Consider the following 17557-nt stretch of genomic DNA (forward strand, 5'->3'; position numbering starts at 1 on the left):
CATGGGGCATAAATGTGCAACTTTGTACCAACTGAGGTATAGGTTGGCTAATGCTGATAGAGAAAACTCAAGAATGACATGGATTTCTTTAAAATAGAAATACCACTTTTTAATAACAGTTGAAACATGTTATAAAAACTAAGCACCATTGTAAAATACACAGAGAACAAAATTTTCTTATTTATATATTCACTTCTCCACTAATTTTTAAAGCTTTGTACTATACATAAGATGTACTATAACTAGCTTATTTCCCATCTTAAGATTCATTTTCTTCATGATTTTAAATTTCTTATTTATTATCTGAAAGGGTCATAACTTGTACTTCTTTTTGCTTCCATTACATATAAAAATGTTTACAGAGAAAATTTGAAAGTGAATTTACAAATAAAGACTCAAAAAATAATAATCTGTATTTATCTATTCCTCAAGAAAAATTAAATCATTTCTCACTTCAATAAAGACAAGAGAAAATAAAATCTTCAGGGGAATGAAGTATATAATTATACTAATCATGCAAGTTAAAATATAAAAGTCAATATTCTTGAATACTGTTACATTCATTATCATGCAAGTAATTTACCATCAGATTTTGGAAACCCATTTCACAATATCTAACAAAGTTTGTTTGAAACAAATGCATGAGAAATTAAAGACCGGATGGTTGGGCAATAAAATTTTCTGATAATGAGGACCTAGCCTAGTAAAATTAATAAGACTACACTGCAGTCTATCTGAAGTAGAAGGTATTATGAATAAGTGCTATTCTCTATTAATATCCTGGAATTTCATTTAAAAATGTAATAAATCATTCACTGATGAGTTCATATGCTCTGACATGGAAATACAGAAACTAGATTAAGAAAAAGTAAGTGCTATCTTCAGAGTTTAGCAAACTAACACCTATTTTCCTGAAAAAGGAATAATTTTTCACTTGTAGCTCAACATGAAAATGAAGGATAAATAAAGAACTGCTGTAGTTAAAGGAAGTAAAAGCATCCCAGAGCCCTTGAAGACTGCTGCTGTTTTGCAATAACACAATCTGGAAGTCACAAGTCCATGGAACTGTGATGAAATCTGTACCCCCAAAGAGATAACAGCTTCTGTGCAGAACAGATGGGTAAGGTCCTTTAGGTTTCCATCTCAATGAACTTTTATCTTTCTATCTTCTTTTTTAAACCTTCCTCTACACACAACCTCTGATGTAAGCAAGAAACAAATTTAAAATATATATAAACACATACACACACTCTATGAGTCTAGCAAATAAAAAAAAACCACTAAAGAATTTGATACAAGCTGTGGCTATGGGCAACCTCATTTTGTTCTAGGGATTTTGTTTACAATGTGTATTTCCTTGGGGAATTCAATGGATGGAGAGAAACAGCTAAAAGTGTGTAGCAGCCTTGAAATTGTCATGTCATCCAAAACAATCTGTTGTGTGGTGTACTGAAAGTTAGCTTGTCTATAGATACTGGCTTCAGATGCTCATTCATTCTGACCAATTCTAAGACTACCAGTGATGATTAACTTCCTAAACTACTCTTCTTAAACTGTTCCTAAAACGTCTTTCATTTTCTCTACAGAGCTTTATCTTCCCATCATAACTTTCAGCTGTTCCTTAAAAAATCTAATATAGTTACATAGTTACAAGACCATAATTCTCCACATTTGTAGTATTTCATAAATTCTCTATTAAGAAATCATTTATCTACATCTAGAGACAATAAAATAATCACTTAATATTAATAAGGCATTCTTTCAGACTCCCAAGCCAAAAACCTTACAGTTAATATTTACTGAACCATAACCAACCTTCACATATATTTTTGCTTTCCAACTGGAAGTCTTCTGACCTATGAGAGAATCTGTCCAATGAAGATAGAAGCCCAATCCAATAGTCCCATTCCTATTGATGGTAATGAGTATACTTTGCTTAAGAAGATTTAAGAGTGGTTGAATGTTTACTATGTGATAGCTTGTATTGTAAATTGTTTTGTGACAAACTGATTTAACTCACAAATATGAGGTAAAGAATATTTTCAGCCATATTTTAAAGATTAGGCATCTGACACAATTACAAATTTATGAATTTACTTGAATTCACATCCCTCTTAAGGAACTCATCTCACTGAAATACTTGTAACCAGGAGCCTGAGTTCCTAACTCTGGGACTGTGGACTGACTGAGTGAACAGCTGGACTGCATGAAGACAGGAAGTCTTAATGGTAAGAGTCAGGACACACCCATGAAGCTCAAATGAAAGTAAGTGCAAGCAGGGGAAAACACAGTGTCTGAAAGGTCACTCACAAAATGGAAATGACACGGTTAGTAGTCTACCAAACTGCAGCATCTTATTCAATAACATATTTGCTCCCCTTCTGTTTCTTTCTTTTTTTTTTTTTGCAAACTATTCACATTTGAAATTAATTGTTTGGTATTCTTCTTCATATCCAAATCTACAAATGATATTCGTATTTTTTTAATTTAGTGTGCTCTCTTATATTATTTTCTAATATATACAATTACAGAGAATAAACACTACTGTACTCATAATGCAGCGTCCACAATCACCCACATGTTGCAAACTGTTTTCTACATGGTATGGCATCTGCTGCCCATTCATTGAATCTTTTTAAAGTAAGTCTCAGACATAATCCCATCTCATCCATAAATATTTCAGAGAAGTTACTTTAAATGAATGAATGGAGACACATGCCACAGATAACTCTTTTTTAATAAATACTGTTCCCATACCATGCATCTAATAATCAGAGTTCCCTTTATTTGAAAATCTAAGGGATACTTTGTGCCTCTCTTATTTCACAGAATCTGGTTTGCTGTGTATATATACTATAAACATGTTTTCCATCAGATTTTAGATTCTAAGTCTCTCCAAAGTAGGAACAATGCCATAATTCCCTTTATATACCTTTCAAGATCTGTTGCAGTATCTTAAACATGGAATCTAGTTTTCTGTATTCAACCCAATACTTCAAATACATGTGAAAGAATGCTAGAATAGTACTCTTTCTGTTTCTATTTCAGCTATGAACAAGATGATAGATGGCATTCCAAACCAAGGTGCTAGACATGAAAAGCAGATGGATGAAAACTGGTTTTGAGTCCCTCTGCTTAACATCCCTCTTAATTGTATAAAAGGGTTGAGGTCAAAGAGGCCATAGGAGAGAATTCCTTTGAAGAAAATCGTTGGACTGCTGTGGCCTTCCCCCATTCATTCATCCTGAGTGAGAGAGGCTTTGAAGGATCCTTGGAGTCTGAGGGGTAAGGACTGTATTTGATCCAAGCCTAAGAAAATGGAAGGCAGCCATGCTTGTGGCAGGAGTTACCCGTCTAGTGGCTGAGTAACAGGAAGCAGCTGTACTGGCCATTAGCCGGGTACTTCTGCCAAAAGCAGGAGAGAGAAGCAAAGTTTCTGTGGTCCAGAGAAAGACCACCAGGAGAAAAGGACCCCCCACTGGAAGGTCTCAGTAGAGGGGTCAGAATGACAAGGGTGGGGTTTGGGGGGAGGGGAGGCATTGTTTTGAACACACGAAAGCCCTAGAACATCAGCTCTTAATTCCTGCCAATCTAGGTATTGAGAAAGAGAATATTCTCTCAAGAGAAAGAATGATGTCAAAAGAGCATTCTCTCTTGCCTTTTCTCTGACTTCTGCTCCATTGTCCCTTCAGCTCCAAGCCTGGAGAAGTCAGAAGGACAAGGAGTACAGCAACAGGTCAGCACAAAGACCAGCGGTTGTTCACACACACTTCCCATGACAGGCCTCTTGACAAAGCCTCACCAAACTGGAGACGCAAAGAAACAAACACCTGCAGTGTGGGGCAGGTATTAAGTTGGCCTAGATCTTCTCATGACCACATCTTGACTTTTTTTTTTAGAAGATTTATTTATTTATTTATTTATACAAGCACTGGGTACAGTCAGAAGCGCGGGAGGGTGACAGAATTCACCAGAGCCAGAGCGGGGAGCAGAACAGGTAGACTGACAAAGTACACTGCTGAGGGGAGCAGTGTGCCGCAGGAGAGGTCTGTCGTGCCATGTAGGACCCTCGCCAGTGGCCGGAGATCGAACCGGTGCTGCAAAGGCTACGGGCAGCTTCGCAGCCCAGCACTCAACTGCTGTGCCACCAGGGGAGGCCCCACATTTTGACTTTTTATAGGACTGTATTTAAACTGTGTATGGCACTGGTGATAATGGGAGATCTACCATACAACAGCAGTGGCAAAAACATTCTCAGAATTGATTATGACAAGGCAAAAGCAGCCTTTGGAGTTGGTTAAATGAAACAGCAACTGCATTTTCTATTCTGAATACAATAGTTACAAGATTAACTAGAGACAACTCACTGCTAAGCCACTAGGCCAATGAAGAAAGTTTCAAAGGAAATTTCTCAGCTTGGAAAATAAGATACTGTGCAACAATTATCAAATTAATGGATCAATTTTAGAAAAGACCAAAATGTATATATTAATCTGAAAAGGATGGATGTTTTCTTAGACTTTAACAATATTAGGAATGTCAGGATTTGGAGCAAAGTTGGTAAAACAGGCAAATCCTTGCCACTTTATACTGTACTATTTCCTTTAGAATCAAACAATAAGGTAACTACTTCAGGTTCTAGCTTTAAACAAATATTATCTGCCAAGCAAGTATACTATTAGTAAAATAAAGAAGAAATAGACTGTGTACAGAGAAGACACAGCCCAGAACTCTGCAAATGTTCTGCTCCTTCCAGACCCGATACATTATCCATAACTGTCCTTGCCTCTATGGAGCTAGAATGCACACTGTACAGGTGCTGGTTTCTACAGTCCCTTATCTAAAAGCACATTTTCTATTTCTATCACAAGAGAGCAAAAGTATTTTGCTCAGATTTGGGAAGGACATGGAATTATTCACCCTGAATTCAGACACAATCACATCTAACATGACTCTAAGCCAGATCACATGAGCTGCTTATAGTTTTTGGCACTCTGGTTTCAGAAAAATGTCTACAGAACTACACACAATTAAACCTGGGTATTCTAAAGGTTAAATCAGAAAAAAATTCCAGGGACAGGCAAAAGTAGAAATTTTTATGATGGAACTCTTTTCTTCACATGTTTCCGGCATTCAACTTAATTTTGCACCCATATATGACCCACCTAAGGGTTATCACCAAGCTGTAGCCCAAATTCCCAAACCTCGCAGCTCTCATTAACACTTATAAAAACTCCTTTTCCTCTGAGTGCCATTCTCTTCAAAGTTTTACTCATAGGTATTCAATGTATTAATCACTCCTTAGCTTCTCAGATAATATAGAATCTCTGCTACAAAAAAATACAATAGGCAAGAAGGAAGGAGATATAGGACATAAATACAAAATGTAATGTAGATGTCATGGTGGATTTAGAGGTTACAATAAAACACCAATGGAGGGATTAGTTCTACTAGGACTAAAGATGAAAGTGGGAGTTAGACAAAGCTGTATACATAGTAGCTTGGAAAAATAACATTTAGTTGAAAACGAGTCTGTTAATAGTGGGAATTTCAAGGCCCACAGTCAATTACTTCAAAAGTGTAGGAAGGGTGATGTCTTCTAATCACATATTTTAAACAACCTTCAATTCTGAACCAAATAAGGTAAGTCACGGAAACAGTAATAATGATGACTCATGATATATCAGGAAACCTGGTTGAATAAGTAAAAAATTTAACGGGGGAAAAATACCTAGAAAGCAGACTGATGTTTAAGTCATAAGGAACATACTGCCTTCTGCACAAGCAGCACTGTGGAAGATACTAGTTGCTACATTAATGAAATTAAGTACAAATTGAGATCTGATGAACCTTAAATGTAATCCAGAATATGTGGAAACTAGGTCAGATTTTTTTTTAAAGTTGAATAAATGTAACTGAATGTAGAAAAGTGAGAAAGAAAAGCAAGATTGAAGACTAAATGGTTTTCAGATAGATAATGGATAAAAGGCAAAAATGTGGTTAAATAATATATGCCCAGGAAAAATTCCACTGCGTTGGTGAAAAGAAACTGATAATAGATAAGCATAAAATTTCTGAAGTTTATATTTTTATCAAATGTCAGCTTTTATATTTTCATCTGATTATAGAAGTTCACTTGTAATCTGTTAAGAAGGGGCAACTTATATGGTTAGAAAACACTGGATTAAGATAGAAGCATATTCACTAAGTCATGATTAGAAACCACATGGCTGATTAATTTTTTTACGAGGACACTTAACAGCCACTGACTGGTGCAAGTTACTATGAATGTCATGAATTCCTAGAGATTGGGGAAGAGTTAGCGAAATATCTGCTTATACTCGATAAACATTATAACCTACCATAAAAATGGGGGGGTCTTAATCATCCCCAGATGTGGTATACATTTGCTTGATACTCTTTTCTTCAAAATTTGCTGGTGTTATTTATCTCAACTAACTGTAGGTCTCTGAAATGAATATCTTATATGAAGATCTTAGTACTTTTTACCACTGAACACTGCTAAACATTGTTTGTACTCAAGGAGAAGGTAGTTAATTCAAGATGACAATATTCAATAGAACTTCAAACTTTGTATTGAATTCCTCCGAGATAAATTCATTAGCTCATTATTAAATCAAATCTATCAATGCTTTGACAAACCTACATCACAGAAATCACTCCAAAATCCATATTGCTAGAAGTTAAATGTAAATATATCATTTTTCAAAAAATATATAAAAATAAAAAACATGGCAATAATTCTATCATCACTATAACATCTATTTTCTTTAAAAATAAATATAAAGCAAATAAAATAATAAAATCCTTCCCCTTAATGTATATTAGATTTTACATGTAATCGTTTAGAGCTAATCTATGCAGAACCAATATCAGCATCTTCCATTTACTCAAATCTGCTAGAAAATAACTAGTATCTTATTTTTTACGTGTAGTATATCAAATTACCAGGTATAAATATACATGATTGTTGATTGCTACACACTATTCTGTCATGCATATACATGACCAACCAGATATGATGAATGTACAGATTTTAGTGTTGACTTCCCACTGACCCAAAAAAAAAAACCTGTTCTAAATTTTATCAAGAATTCACTTAAAAAATAATTTTAGTTATATATCTTTTTAAAAAGTCAAAGACCACAGGAAAGTTTTCTTAACATCAAATACAAATGAGATACCACCTAATCCACTAATTTTGAAGGATGAGGGATTAAAGTTTTTAGAGAATTAAATGAGAAAATGCTTGTGAAACCTTAAGCTGCTAAGAAATAATCAAGACTAAAAAATACTCATTTTGGAAGTAGCCTAGAGATGGTGGTAGATAGCCAAAGCATGTGAGGCTTGTCTGCTGGCCTCGCAATCCAAAGGCAGTTGGGAATCAAGAAGTTAGGATGAAAAATAAATTTTTTTTCTAGGAAGAACAACTGTTACAGTGATGAGGTAGAAGAGATGATTGAGAAAAGATTAAGGCAAAGTGAAAGTTGTTTGCCAGTGAAGGATAGCCACGCTGGGAAGTGACTGACAAGCAGGAGGCTGGGGTGGTACAGGAAAGGGGAAAATGAGCTGGAAAATGATGAGATTAATGAGAATCACTTTTTCAGAAATGTAAATACCAAGAATTCTTGCTAAAGATGACCTTTATTATAGTTCATGGTTTCATGAATGTGGTCTTAAAATCTGATGACTAATAAATAAATATATGTGTAGATAGATACGCGGACAGACAGACAGATAGATACAGAGATGGATACGTATAAGGAAAATATGTTCTTTGAATTGAAATACTATCTATTCTTCTAAAAAGCTAGCCAAATCATTTACTTCTTCAATATGTTTTATTACAGAAACCCCACACTAAATAATCAAGAGAAGAAAGGCACACATTGAAAGTTGGAGATTCAAGTGATATAATGTAATGCAATGCAATATATTAAATATATTTATATAATGTGCTAAATATTTCATTCATCACCATGGTACTTCCATTAGTCCTTGTAGAAAAATCATCAACATACAAAAAAGTTCAATTCCAGTTGGAACAATGTGAAGAGAGAAAGAATAAGTTGAATTAGAATTTAATAGATCTAAGTGGCAGCAATATTATTTATATGAATATTGTAAGAACTTAAATGACGAGGCATGCTATGACTGCTCAAAGTGAAGGCAAGAAAGATATATTTATGAAAACCCAAGGAACTTAACTGGAAAAAGAGCATTAGCCAAGTTGGCCAAATGTTTTATTTAAATTTAATCACCATCCCTGTCTTCAAATGTTTTCTGTGAAAACTAAGATTCTCTATGAGATAGTCATATATTAACAGCAAAATAATAATTTACTATATCAGGACTATAACCTTTAACTATAATGAATATAGTCACCCAGAAATAGTTTTTATTATATAAAATTATAACAAAATTATATTTATCACAGTGAATGAAATTTGTTAAATGCTATTTTAAATTAATCCATTTCTCTTGTGGTAACTAAGTCACCTAGCTTTATAAGACTAGATATATTCACAAGTCAGGAAGTTAAATACTCTCTTTCCTTTCGCAGATTGCTCAAAATAAAATACACTAAAATATTCACATCAAAATGCAACACAAAACCCATGTTCTAATAATCTCCAACACTGGAAAGTTAAAGGACTAATTCCTAGTCAAGGATACTGACACTTTCTTAAGCTTAGGAGATTACTTGAGAGCACCCCAAGTTTGAGAAGAATTGAAAACATACAAATTAACAATGCATATATATATATATATATATTTCCTCACTTTCTAATATACCTAAAGTTATAACAAAAACAGAAATCAGATATTTGATAAACAAGACAGACTGGACACAGTTGCAAAAGTAGTTTTGTTGGCTAAGTCATAGATAGGTAGAAGAGAAACACTTTCAAAACACCAAAGAATGTTTTCATATCTAAAAATGTCAAAAAGGATCAAATTCATTTTTATCAAACTAAGGAAAAGGCAATACTGTATATACTGTTCTATAACCTGTATGGCAAAGCTACCATGGAAGAAATCCATTCAAGATCTGGGAAAAGCAAGCAAGAGTGAAAACAATCTTTGTGTTTTCACAGACAACTTCACATAAAGTACCTTTTTACGATGTCTTCTCCATTCCAGCATGGCTGTCCGTCTGCAGCAGCTAATTCATTGACACAGAGTTGATCAGCCAGGCCCCCATAGAAGGTCCGGTATAATCGAAGACTATTGATAAATTCTCTGAATGGAAAAGAAAAGAAAATGAACTCATGTCTAAAACCCATAATAAATACTAGCACAAATGGTATAATTTCTTATGCATAATGTTTCAAATGCAACTTCTTCATCTTCCCTTATTCTCACATCCATTCCATACATTCTAATAATCAAGATAAAAAATTATGTTTAAAATTAGTATTCAATTAATTCTTTGTAATGAAAGCTTTCACTGTGTATGAATCTTATGCAATTTCAGTTCCAAGTAGTACACACACACACACACACACACACACACACACACACGTAACTTCCCTAAAAGCCCTCACTAGTTTCTCCCACTGAAACCACCATAAAACGAATTACATTCTTTTCCCTTTTTTTCTCTATTGTTTAATTTTAAATGAAGTTTTTTTCTTATATCATTGTTATTGTTGGGCAATATCTGATATCATTCCTCAGGTTTAGTCTCCCTAGTTCTCCTGCCTCCCTAACACCCATAGTCCCTTGTGCTCGTCCCTTTTCTGTTTTGATCCCTCTCCTTCTTCCCTCTTGGATGTTTCTATGGTCAGCTTGCAAGTTTTTTTTTAAAGATTTATTTATTTATGCATACAAGAACTGGGGTACAGGCCAGAGGTGCGGAGGATGAGAGGATTCACCAGAGACAAAGTGGGGAGCAGAACAGGCAGATTGACTGAAGTACACTGCTGAGGGGAGCAGCGGGCGAGACAGGAGAGGTCTGCTGCCCCATGTGGGTAGCTCCCTGGCTCCCTGGGTAGCTCCAACTCGTGCTGCAGAGGCTGCTGGCAACTTCACGGCGCTGCACTCAACCCCTTGCACCACCAGGGAGGGTCCTAGCTTGCAAGTTTTATCTGTTTTTCTGATCCTTTGTTTGTTTTCTCTATATTCCACATATAAGTGAAACCATCTAATATTTATATTTTTTCTTCTGACTAAATTTACTGAGAATAAGCCCTTCCAGCTCCATCTGTGTTGCCACAAATGACATGAGTTTATCCTTTTTGATTGCTGAGTAGTATTCCAGTGGGTATATATACACCACATCTTCTTGCTCCGTTAATTACATTCTCTTTTATATGGAAATATCAACAGGCTTGTAACAAACTAATTGATTGTCTAATGATTAACAGTTTAAAAAAGTAGACTTGGTTGATTTTCCTACATAGTTCTTTCTTTTCTTTGGTGACTGAGAACATAAAAGTATTAAGTCTTTTCTAAATATGGAAAATCTCGGATATGAACATATTTCATAAGCATAAAAATAAAAGTGATAGCAAGAAAAAATACTTAATACATTGGCTTAGTTTTTCCTTCACACCACTTCCCCTTCCACTATCAATTATTGAAAAAAAATACAACAAAGGTTCATTTTTTAATTTAAAAAGAGAAGACTTTTGAGTTTTAAAACCAAAACTCTGAGATCCCAAGAATTCAAGTTTTAGTATTTCAAAAGACCAAGTCCCAAAGACCTTAAGATTTTATTTATTTTTTGCATAAGCAAATGGTTTGGGGGAGGTGAGGAGTGAAAAGTCAGAAGTCTGATATAAATTGTAAGGCAGGGACAGAAGAAAGAATTGTTGGATATAAACAAACATTAGAAAATCATGGGATGATTGTAACACTTCATTCCCATAGATATTTTATTTTATGTGTTTATTTTTTCTTATTACTGGAGTAACACTGATTTATGACACTGTGATTTAGGGGAACAGGTTCACACCTCCTCAGATGTAAACCAAACCCTCCACTAAAGTGATGGAGGAAAGAATAGAAAACCTAAAGGGGGCATCACAAGACTAAAACCTGACTCACACAAGGAGGTGGGGGTGGAGGGAACTGACATGACCATTAACCCAGCTGTAGAAATCAAGATCCTTAGGGCCAGTGTCTTATCACAAGGCATAAGGCCCAAGCAGGTATCAGACTCTGTAGGGAGTGTGGAGCACAGACCTGAGGGCAAAGATATGGAGATTAAGCCCATTGTGAAATCTCTGGTCCCTTTTGGATTCTGCAGTTATCCAAAATCAGCAGCAAACAGGCCACTCCACAAAGGAGTGACCCTTTCCAAAGAGAAGACTATACCAGGGCAGTCCTCTGCACAGGCTCAGGACAGCACTCCATCTGCCCACCTGTGCCTATGCAGGTGCTTCTTTTCACTGACTCTCTCCCTCTGCAGGGCAGCAGCCTGCTGTCTGCCCGTGACCTGTATCCTGCTAGAACTTCTCCTCACTGATCTCCCTCAGCAAAGGCAGCTCTCCTCAAGGCTGCCCACCTGCAACCATGCAAGCCTCTCTCAGCAAACCTGTCCCTTTCAGGGCAGCTCTTCCTGCCTGCTTGTGTCTATGCAAGTTTCCTTTACTCTTCTGTCTCTTTCCCTAATAAACCTGCTCTTTAAATATAACTAACATCTCTGTCTTGTGGAGAAACTCGCCTGGGAAACTCGCGTGTGCTGCTGAAAGGGAAGCTCTGGTGACACCTTTCCCAGAGTGAACCCAAGAGCCCTGCACTCCAAACCCATTAACTCCAAAAACTACATCAAAAGCACCCACAGTTCTTTACTCTCCCCCTTTGTTCCCACTCCCATTCTCCCCTCTAGCAGCCTCAATTCTGCAGTCTTATTTCTACAGTTTGTTTTGATTTAGATTTGTCTGTTGCTTTGATTTTTTTCCTCCCTCTATCATCCACATATCCATGAAATCATCCAGTATATGTCCCACAGATATTTTTAAAAAGTGAGCACTGATGTTCAATTGCATTAATTTTATAATTCTCTCATAGGGCTTTCAAAGGATGATACATGAAAATCGTCAGTTATAAACAAACATTAATCTGTAGAAAGCATAAATGTAATTTTCAAATATGTAACATCTGAAATCACAGAGAGAAGATCAGAAGCTCTCATGTAAGAGTTTAGTGAGTATTTGATCAAATTTTTAGCAAAACCTGACCAGACAAATGACAACAAAATGGTTGCAGAAAGCAAAACTCTGACTCAACTCTAACTTAAGATCAGTCAAAAAAAAAATGGAAGCTTTACTTTCTTGCTAGTACAATAACTACTGACTAGATTTTATACTGGTTTCCTCTACTAGCAAATGCATGCTCATCTGATAATTATGTCCTACTAATTGGAATGAATGGACAAATACTAAATCTCATGTTGCAGCTGCTGAAACATAACTGATGACGTCTACAGCTCCTCTGGCATAAGGAACCAAAAGGTCTGTGACTCCTGTCCTGAATCCCACTCACAACCCACTTGGAATCAGTCTCCTAGGAAGGAGTAGACCCAGGGCAAATTGCTGGAATGCTGAGATCTCCAACTGATATTGGAAAACTGAACAGATATTTTGTTTAATGGACCCCAAAGCTCCTACTCCGGTCTTGGCAAATGGTGCCCTCATTTCATTTCGCCTTTCATAACCAATGGATCATATTGGGAAAGCTTTACATCTCTCTTTTCCAGTCCCCTTTCCAGGCTACTGCATGGCCTTACTTGCTTCAGACCCCTACCTTCTCTTGCTGGAATTACTAACTAGGAATACATACCTCCAGTCTTTCCTTAACAATCACCTCCCAATCTCCTTGAGAGTCACCTTTTGAAACACAAATCTGTAATTCTATAGAATATGTCACTCACTGCTACAGCCCTCAAATGTTCTCTATTCTCTCCAGCATGAAATTTAAACTTCTTGGAAGGGGATATAAACACCATCTCACCCTCAATTTCTGTTGCGACTCAAATCATATTTTAGTGTCCCGCAAAAGTGACCTCCATGCCTTTGTAAGTATTCTGTCTTAAAGTATTGTACCCTAGAACGCCAATTTTCTACAAACCATCAGCAATCAGCTAACTGTTGCAACGTACAAAATACTATTGAGTACCAAATTCTGTGTTGGCACTAGGAATTTGCGGCTAAAGAACTAAGTCCCTGCCTTCTAAGAAAGCACATTCTGGTGAAAATCCACATTAATGATGCAGTGTTAAAATGCCACGTTTGAGGACAGAGATGGGAATCAGGAAGTATTTATAAGGTAATACTTCAGTGTTCCACACAAAAAGCAAAGCCATTAAAACCCAAACTACAACAAAACTCAGGAGATGCCAAGGAAGAGGTAAGAGAATGTTGTGTGTTCACAGACTTGCGTGCAGCAGAGTTTAGCTCATGCACTTATGGCAATTATGGTTAAAGGTAAGAAGCAGCCAAATTATAATCAGTTTCACTGGTCGGGTCATCTTAAAATGTTTCTGTTTTATTCAAAAGACAGTGGGAGTCATGAAAAATGTTCCAGCAAGTGTCATCATACGGCAGCACCGTGGAAACAGACAGAAGGGCAGTGAGTTTTCCTTGTGGAGACAACCAAGAATTGGGGGAGAAAATATGAGAATGTGAAAAATATCTGTCAGTGGGTATCATGAAAATGATAGCTTTGAAAGACATTAGGAATCTAGAATTGATAACTTCTGGTTTTAGGAAAAATTCTAATTGTCTTTTTATTTCCCCCTCCTGAGGTGATCTTCGTTGAGATATGAAATAAAGAAGGGAAATATCAACTTCTCCACGCCCCACCCTACACTTTAGATTGTCTTTATTCTGATCAATATTTTCATCTTTCCATGTCACCTACCACTTTCCATTCTAGCATGTAACATACTTACATACTAGGTTTTATGGTTTCTTAGTTATCTCCACTTGAATAAAAGATTTAAGCAGTAATGGTCTTTTTGGTTTGTTTTGTTTCCCATGATAGATCTTAAAGCAGTGGTGGAGACAGCAAACTCAATAACCATTAAATTAATAAATGGGTGTAAACTAATCAATTCCATTCTCAGCATGTTCAGTTTGAGATATCTTTGGAACATACAGAAGAGAAATCAAATAGAATGCTACTTTCAAACTTAATATGTGTGGTGACATCTGGGGATTTTGCCAAAATGCAGATTGAGATTCACAAATTCTGGGGAAGGGTCCAGGAGTTTACATTTCAAAGCAGCAGCACTCAATGATGCTAAAGCTACTAATACAACAGCCAATGGACACCTTGGAAGTTTGCAGTTGGACATGAGACCTTGGGATTAGTGGACGAGGGGGTATAATGTGAGTGTCATCATTTACAGTGGTGGTGACAAGTATGAATATGGATGAGATCTTTCAAGCAAAGAATTAATATGGTAAGAAAAAGTCAAGGGGACTCAGAGTAGAAAGAACAAAGGAGAAAAACTTCAGTGTAAAAAATCCAATGAACATGAAGCAATGAGGGATCTGTAATTAGATTTTCTGCAGTCTAATTTGCCATTATGAGAGGTTAACTAGGTCCTGGAGATGTCCTCACTATGTGGTGACCATAATTGTTACTCATTGAAGCAAGTTCCCCCAAAAGTCAAATGCAAAAGTCTTAATCCCTAAAGTGACTGTATTCAGAGACAGATATTTTAGAGAGGTAAGTGTTAAATAAGCAGGAATGGATCCACATGGGTAGTCCTATCCAATGACTTTTGTCCAAAAATGAAGAGGGAAAGTCATGTACCCATGTGAGAACACAGCAAGAGGACAGCTGCCCGCACCCCAAACCTGGCCATATAATGGAGTTGGTCACTAATGATGGAAGGGTTAAAGTGCTAGAAGTCATAGTGAGGTCAAAAGATTAATCTACTGCCACAGAGTCAATTACTGTTGGTCCTATTACAAAAATCCATTCTTTAGTTCCCAGCTCAACACACAGTCTGCTATATACCATACCTTCTTTTCCAGTTTTATGTGAAATGTCTCAATAAATATTATATTCTTTGGGTGATTCAAAATTTAGTTGCTGGGAGCGTGACTGTATCCACACAGTTTTGTTTCTACAGTCATGAGAATATTTCCAGTTAAAATTAGGAGAAAAATAAATGCAGGGAGATGTTAGTAGCTCCAGCTAATTGTCCTTGTGGGACTGTGTTACATATGTCAGATGCTTTTCTTAGCCTTGAGACATCTCTAGACTACAGAAATCGACATTAAAAGTTTAAAAATATTTAAAAAAAAAACAGAAGACATTTCTTTACAGAATATTTATTCAAAGTCAGCATGTCAGGGCCATAAACAAATTTATAATTTCTCATTTGGGCTTGCAACAGCTTAAGAGATAATATCCCTGCCTCTCATTTTGCCTGCCTATCTTGCCTTCATATCATGCCCAGTGTTTTTACCAGAATTTGTTTTAGAAATCAAGTTCTTTGAAGCACTTTCCTGCTTTAAAGTCCTAAACAATTCACATGAAATATCTTACCATGGGACATAATCTCTTGACTCTTTGCTTCTTAGTCCCCCTCAATCTCCCATGACAATCTCCTCTCCATCCGTTCTCATGCTACAGACAAAACCCACACACTGTGTTGCATAAACAGTCTTAATATTTACTGGGTAAGATCCAAGTTCAGCACATGCAGTTTTCTCTACCCAGAACCATCTTCTCTTCCTACTTTACTCTCCCAAACTTCTACACACTCTTCAACATGTAGCTTCAATCCATCTCCACACTTGACCCATCTGTGCAGCTTTTACTGGCCCATCTGTTTCTCACACAGCACTGGGTAGCTATTTTACAGTCCCGATCTCTGATATTATCATTCCTCTGTTTGCAAGAGTGTGTTCAAGAGTGTGCTCTCCCTGATTCAAGAGTGTGTTCTCTAAAGGTCAAAGCCATGTCTCCTTTCAATCCCCAGGGTTTGGATCACAATATAGTTCCCAACAGCCATTCAACAAATTCTGGCTGAATCAGCCTCAGATGTGGTGTTAGTTTTTAAACAGCTCCCAGAACTAGAAGTTTCAACAAGAAACACATTGCAAAGATTGTTAATGATAATATAAAGTCCTTAAAGAGCACAGTTGCCTGGATAAGCTTTATGATGGGGAATCCAGCCATTAGGGTGGAGAATATTAGAGAGTCCTTCTTGGTGAGTTACATTAGAAAATGGAAGAAATCTAAAGGTCAGGGTTTCAAGCTGTGCCAAACTCTACTAAACAGACTCAAGAGCCATTCCATATACGTGATGCTGACACTAATAGGCAGGGTCACCTTAACAGTTTGTCATACTGCTGTGTAAAGTAGTGATCACAACCCATACAGCATGGATATCAGGTTTATAAGAGCAGAGGTGGGAAGAGCCTTGGAAAGCATGTGATCCAGAAGCTCTGTGCTAACTGCACTTAAACATCACCTAGGAGACGTTTAAACTACACCACAACAGTCCATCCCCACACATTCAGATTTATTGGTCTGGGGCAGGACCAGGGCATCTGTGTTTTCCTGAAAATTTCTTCCAGGAATCCAATGTGCAGGTCGGGTTGAAAACCAGTGATGTAGTCCAACCCTCTTAATGGATAACTACACAAGTGAAACCAGAAAAGAGAAAGGACTGGTGAACGGTGACCATTATTTAGTCAATGCAGAACCCCTACATATTTGTTTAAAAAATGAATAAAACATGTCATCACTTAAGCACTGTCTGGCTGATACAGAATGTTAGATAAACTAAAATTGAACGCATCTTTATCCAGCAGAAATTTTCCATCTGTTTTTAAATTTTTATAGAAATCATCACAGTTATTAGTATATTGTTAGGCTAGAAAACACAGATCTATCACTTTTTCCTGCCAAAATCTGCCCTTAAACTTCACTATGTTTAGACAGGATTTATCTATCTCTACCAGTCTGAAAGGTCAGCCGCAGAGGAGGGGGTAAATTCTGATCACTGGCTAATGAACAACTTTGTACACTATGCTAGCACAGTAATGAACAAAAAGGCTGTAACACAATTGCTCATTCATAGCTTGCAGGCTTGTTTGCCCTGAGCTTACTGAAAGCAAGGGGCATGGACTAGCATGGACTAGCATCGTTATTGCTTCATTGCCTCCCGTGCCCTTGAGGCCAGCAGTGCCAGAAAGGTCTCCTGATGTGTCACGAGGCAAAAAAAAAAAAAGTTTGAAAGGAAATGTAACTCTACCTAAAGTTGTCGTTTGTAGTTCAGCTGACACAGGAATGCCCATTACTACTGTAAAACTGAGTAATTTTTCCAATGAGGTATACCATTGCAATTGACTTTAATCATTTTTAATGATAAAGTAACATTTCTTTTTGCAGACAGTGAAATAATTCAAAGGCACACAAAGATCAAGTTAACATCTGTCCCTGCATAGTTTCTCCGTCCCTGCATCCTGAGGTAACAAATATTAACAGACCAGTGTGTTTTCTCAGCTTCCTCTATATGCACAGAGAAGTTACCAGAAAAGAAACACAAGTATGAAAAATAGGT

General features: G+C 36.7%; 1 protein-coding gene across 4 annotated transcripts in view; it reads right to left on the minus strand.

Moving 5' to 3' along the window:
• The window catches only part of GPC5 (glypican 5), a 1063734-nt gene that overhangs the window by 776638 nt on the left and 269539 nt on the right, over positions 1 to 17557 (minus strand). For all 4 annotated transcript variants that reach the window (XM_054701627.1, XM_037528635.2, XM_054701628.1 and 1 more), the window contains exon 5: positions 9139 to 9264. In XM_054701627.1, the coding sequence (XP_054557602.1) occupies positions 9139 to 9264 (126 nt within the window). The remainder of the gene's footprint in view (positions 1 to 9138; positions 9265 to 17557) is intronic.

The sequence above is a fragment of the Talpa occidentalis genome, unplaced genomic scaffold, assembly GCF_014898055.3.
Source record: "Talpa occidentalis isolate TD23 unplaced genomic scaffold, MPIMG_talOcc4v2.1 talOcc4.5, whole genome shotgun sequence".
Lineage (NCBI taxonomy): Eukaryota > Metazoa > Chordata > Mammalia > Eulipotyphla > Talpidae > Talpa > Talpa occidentalis.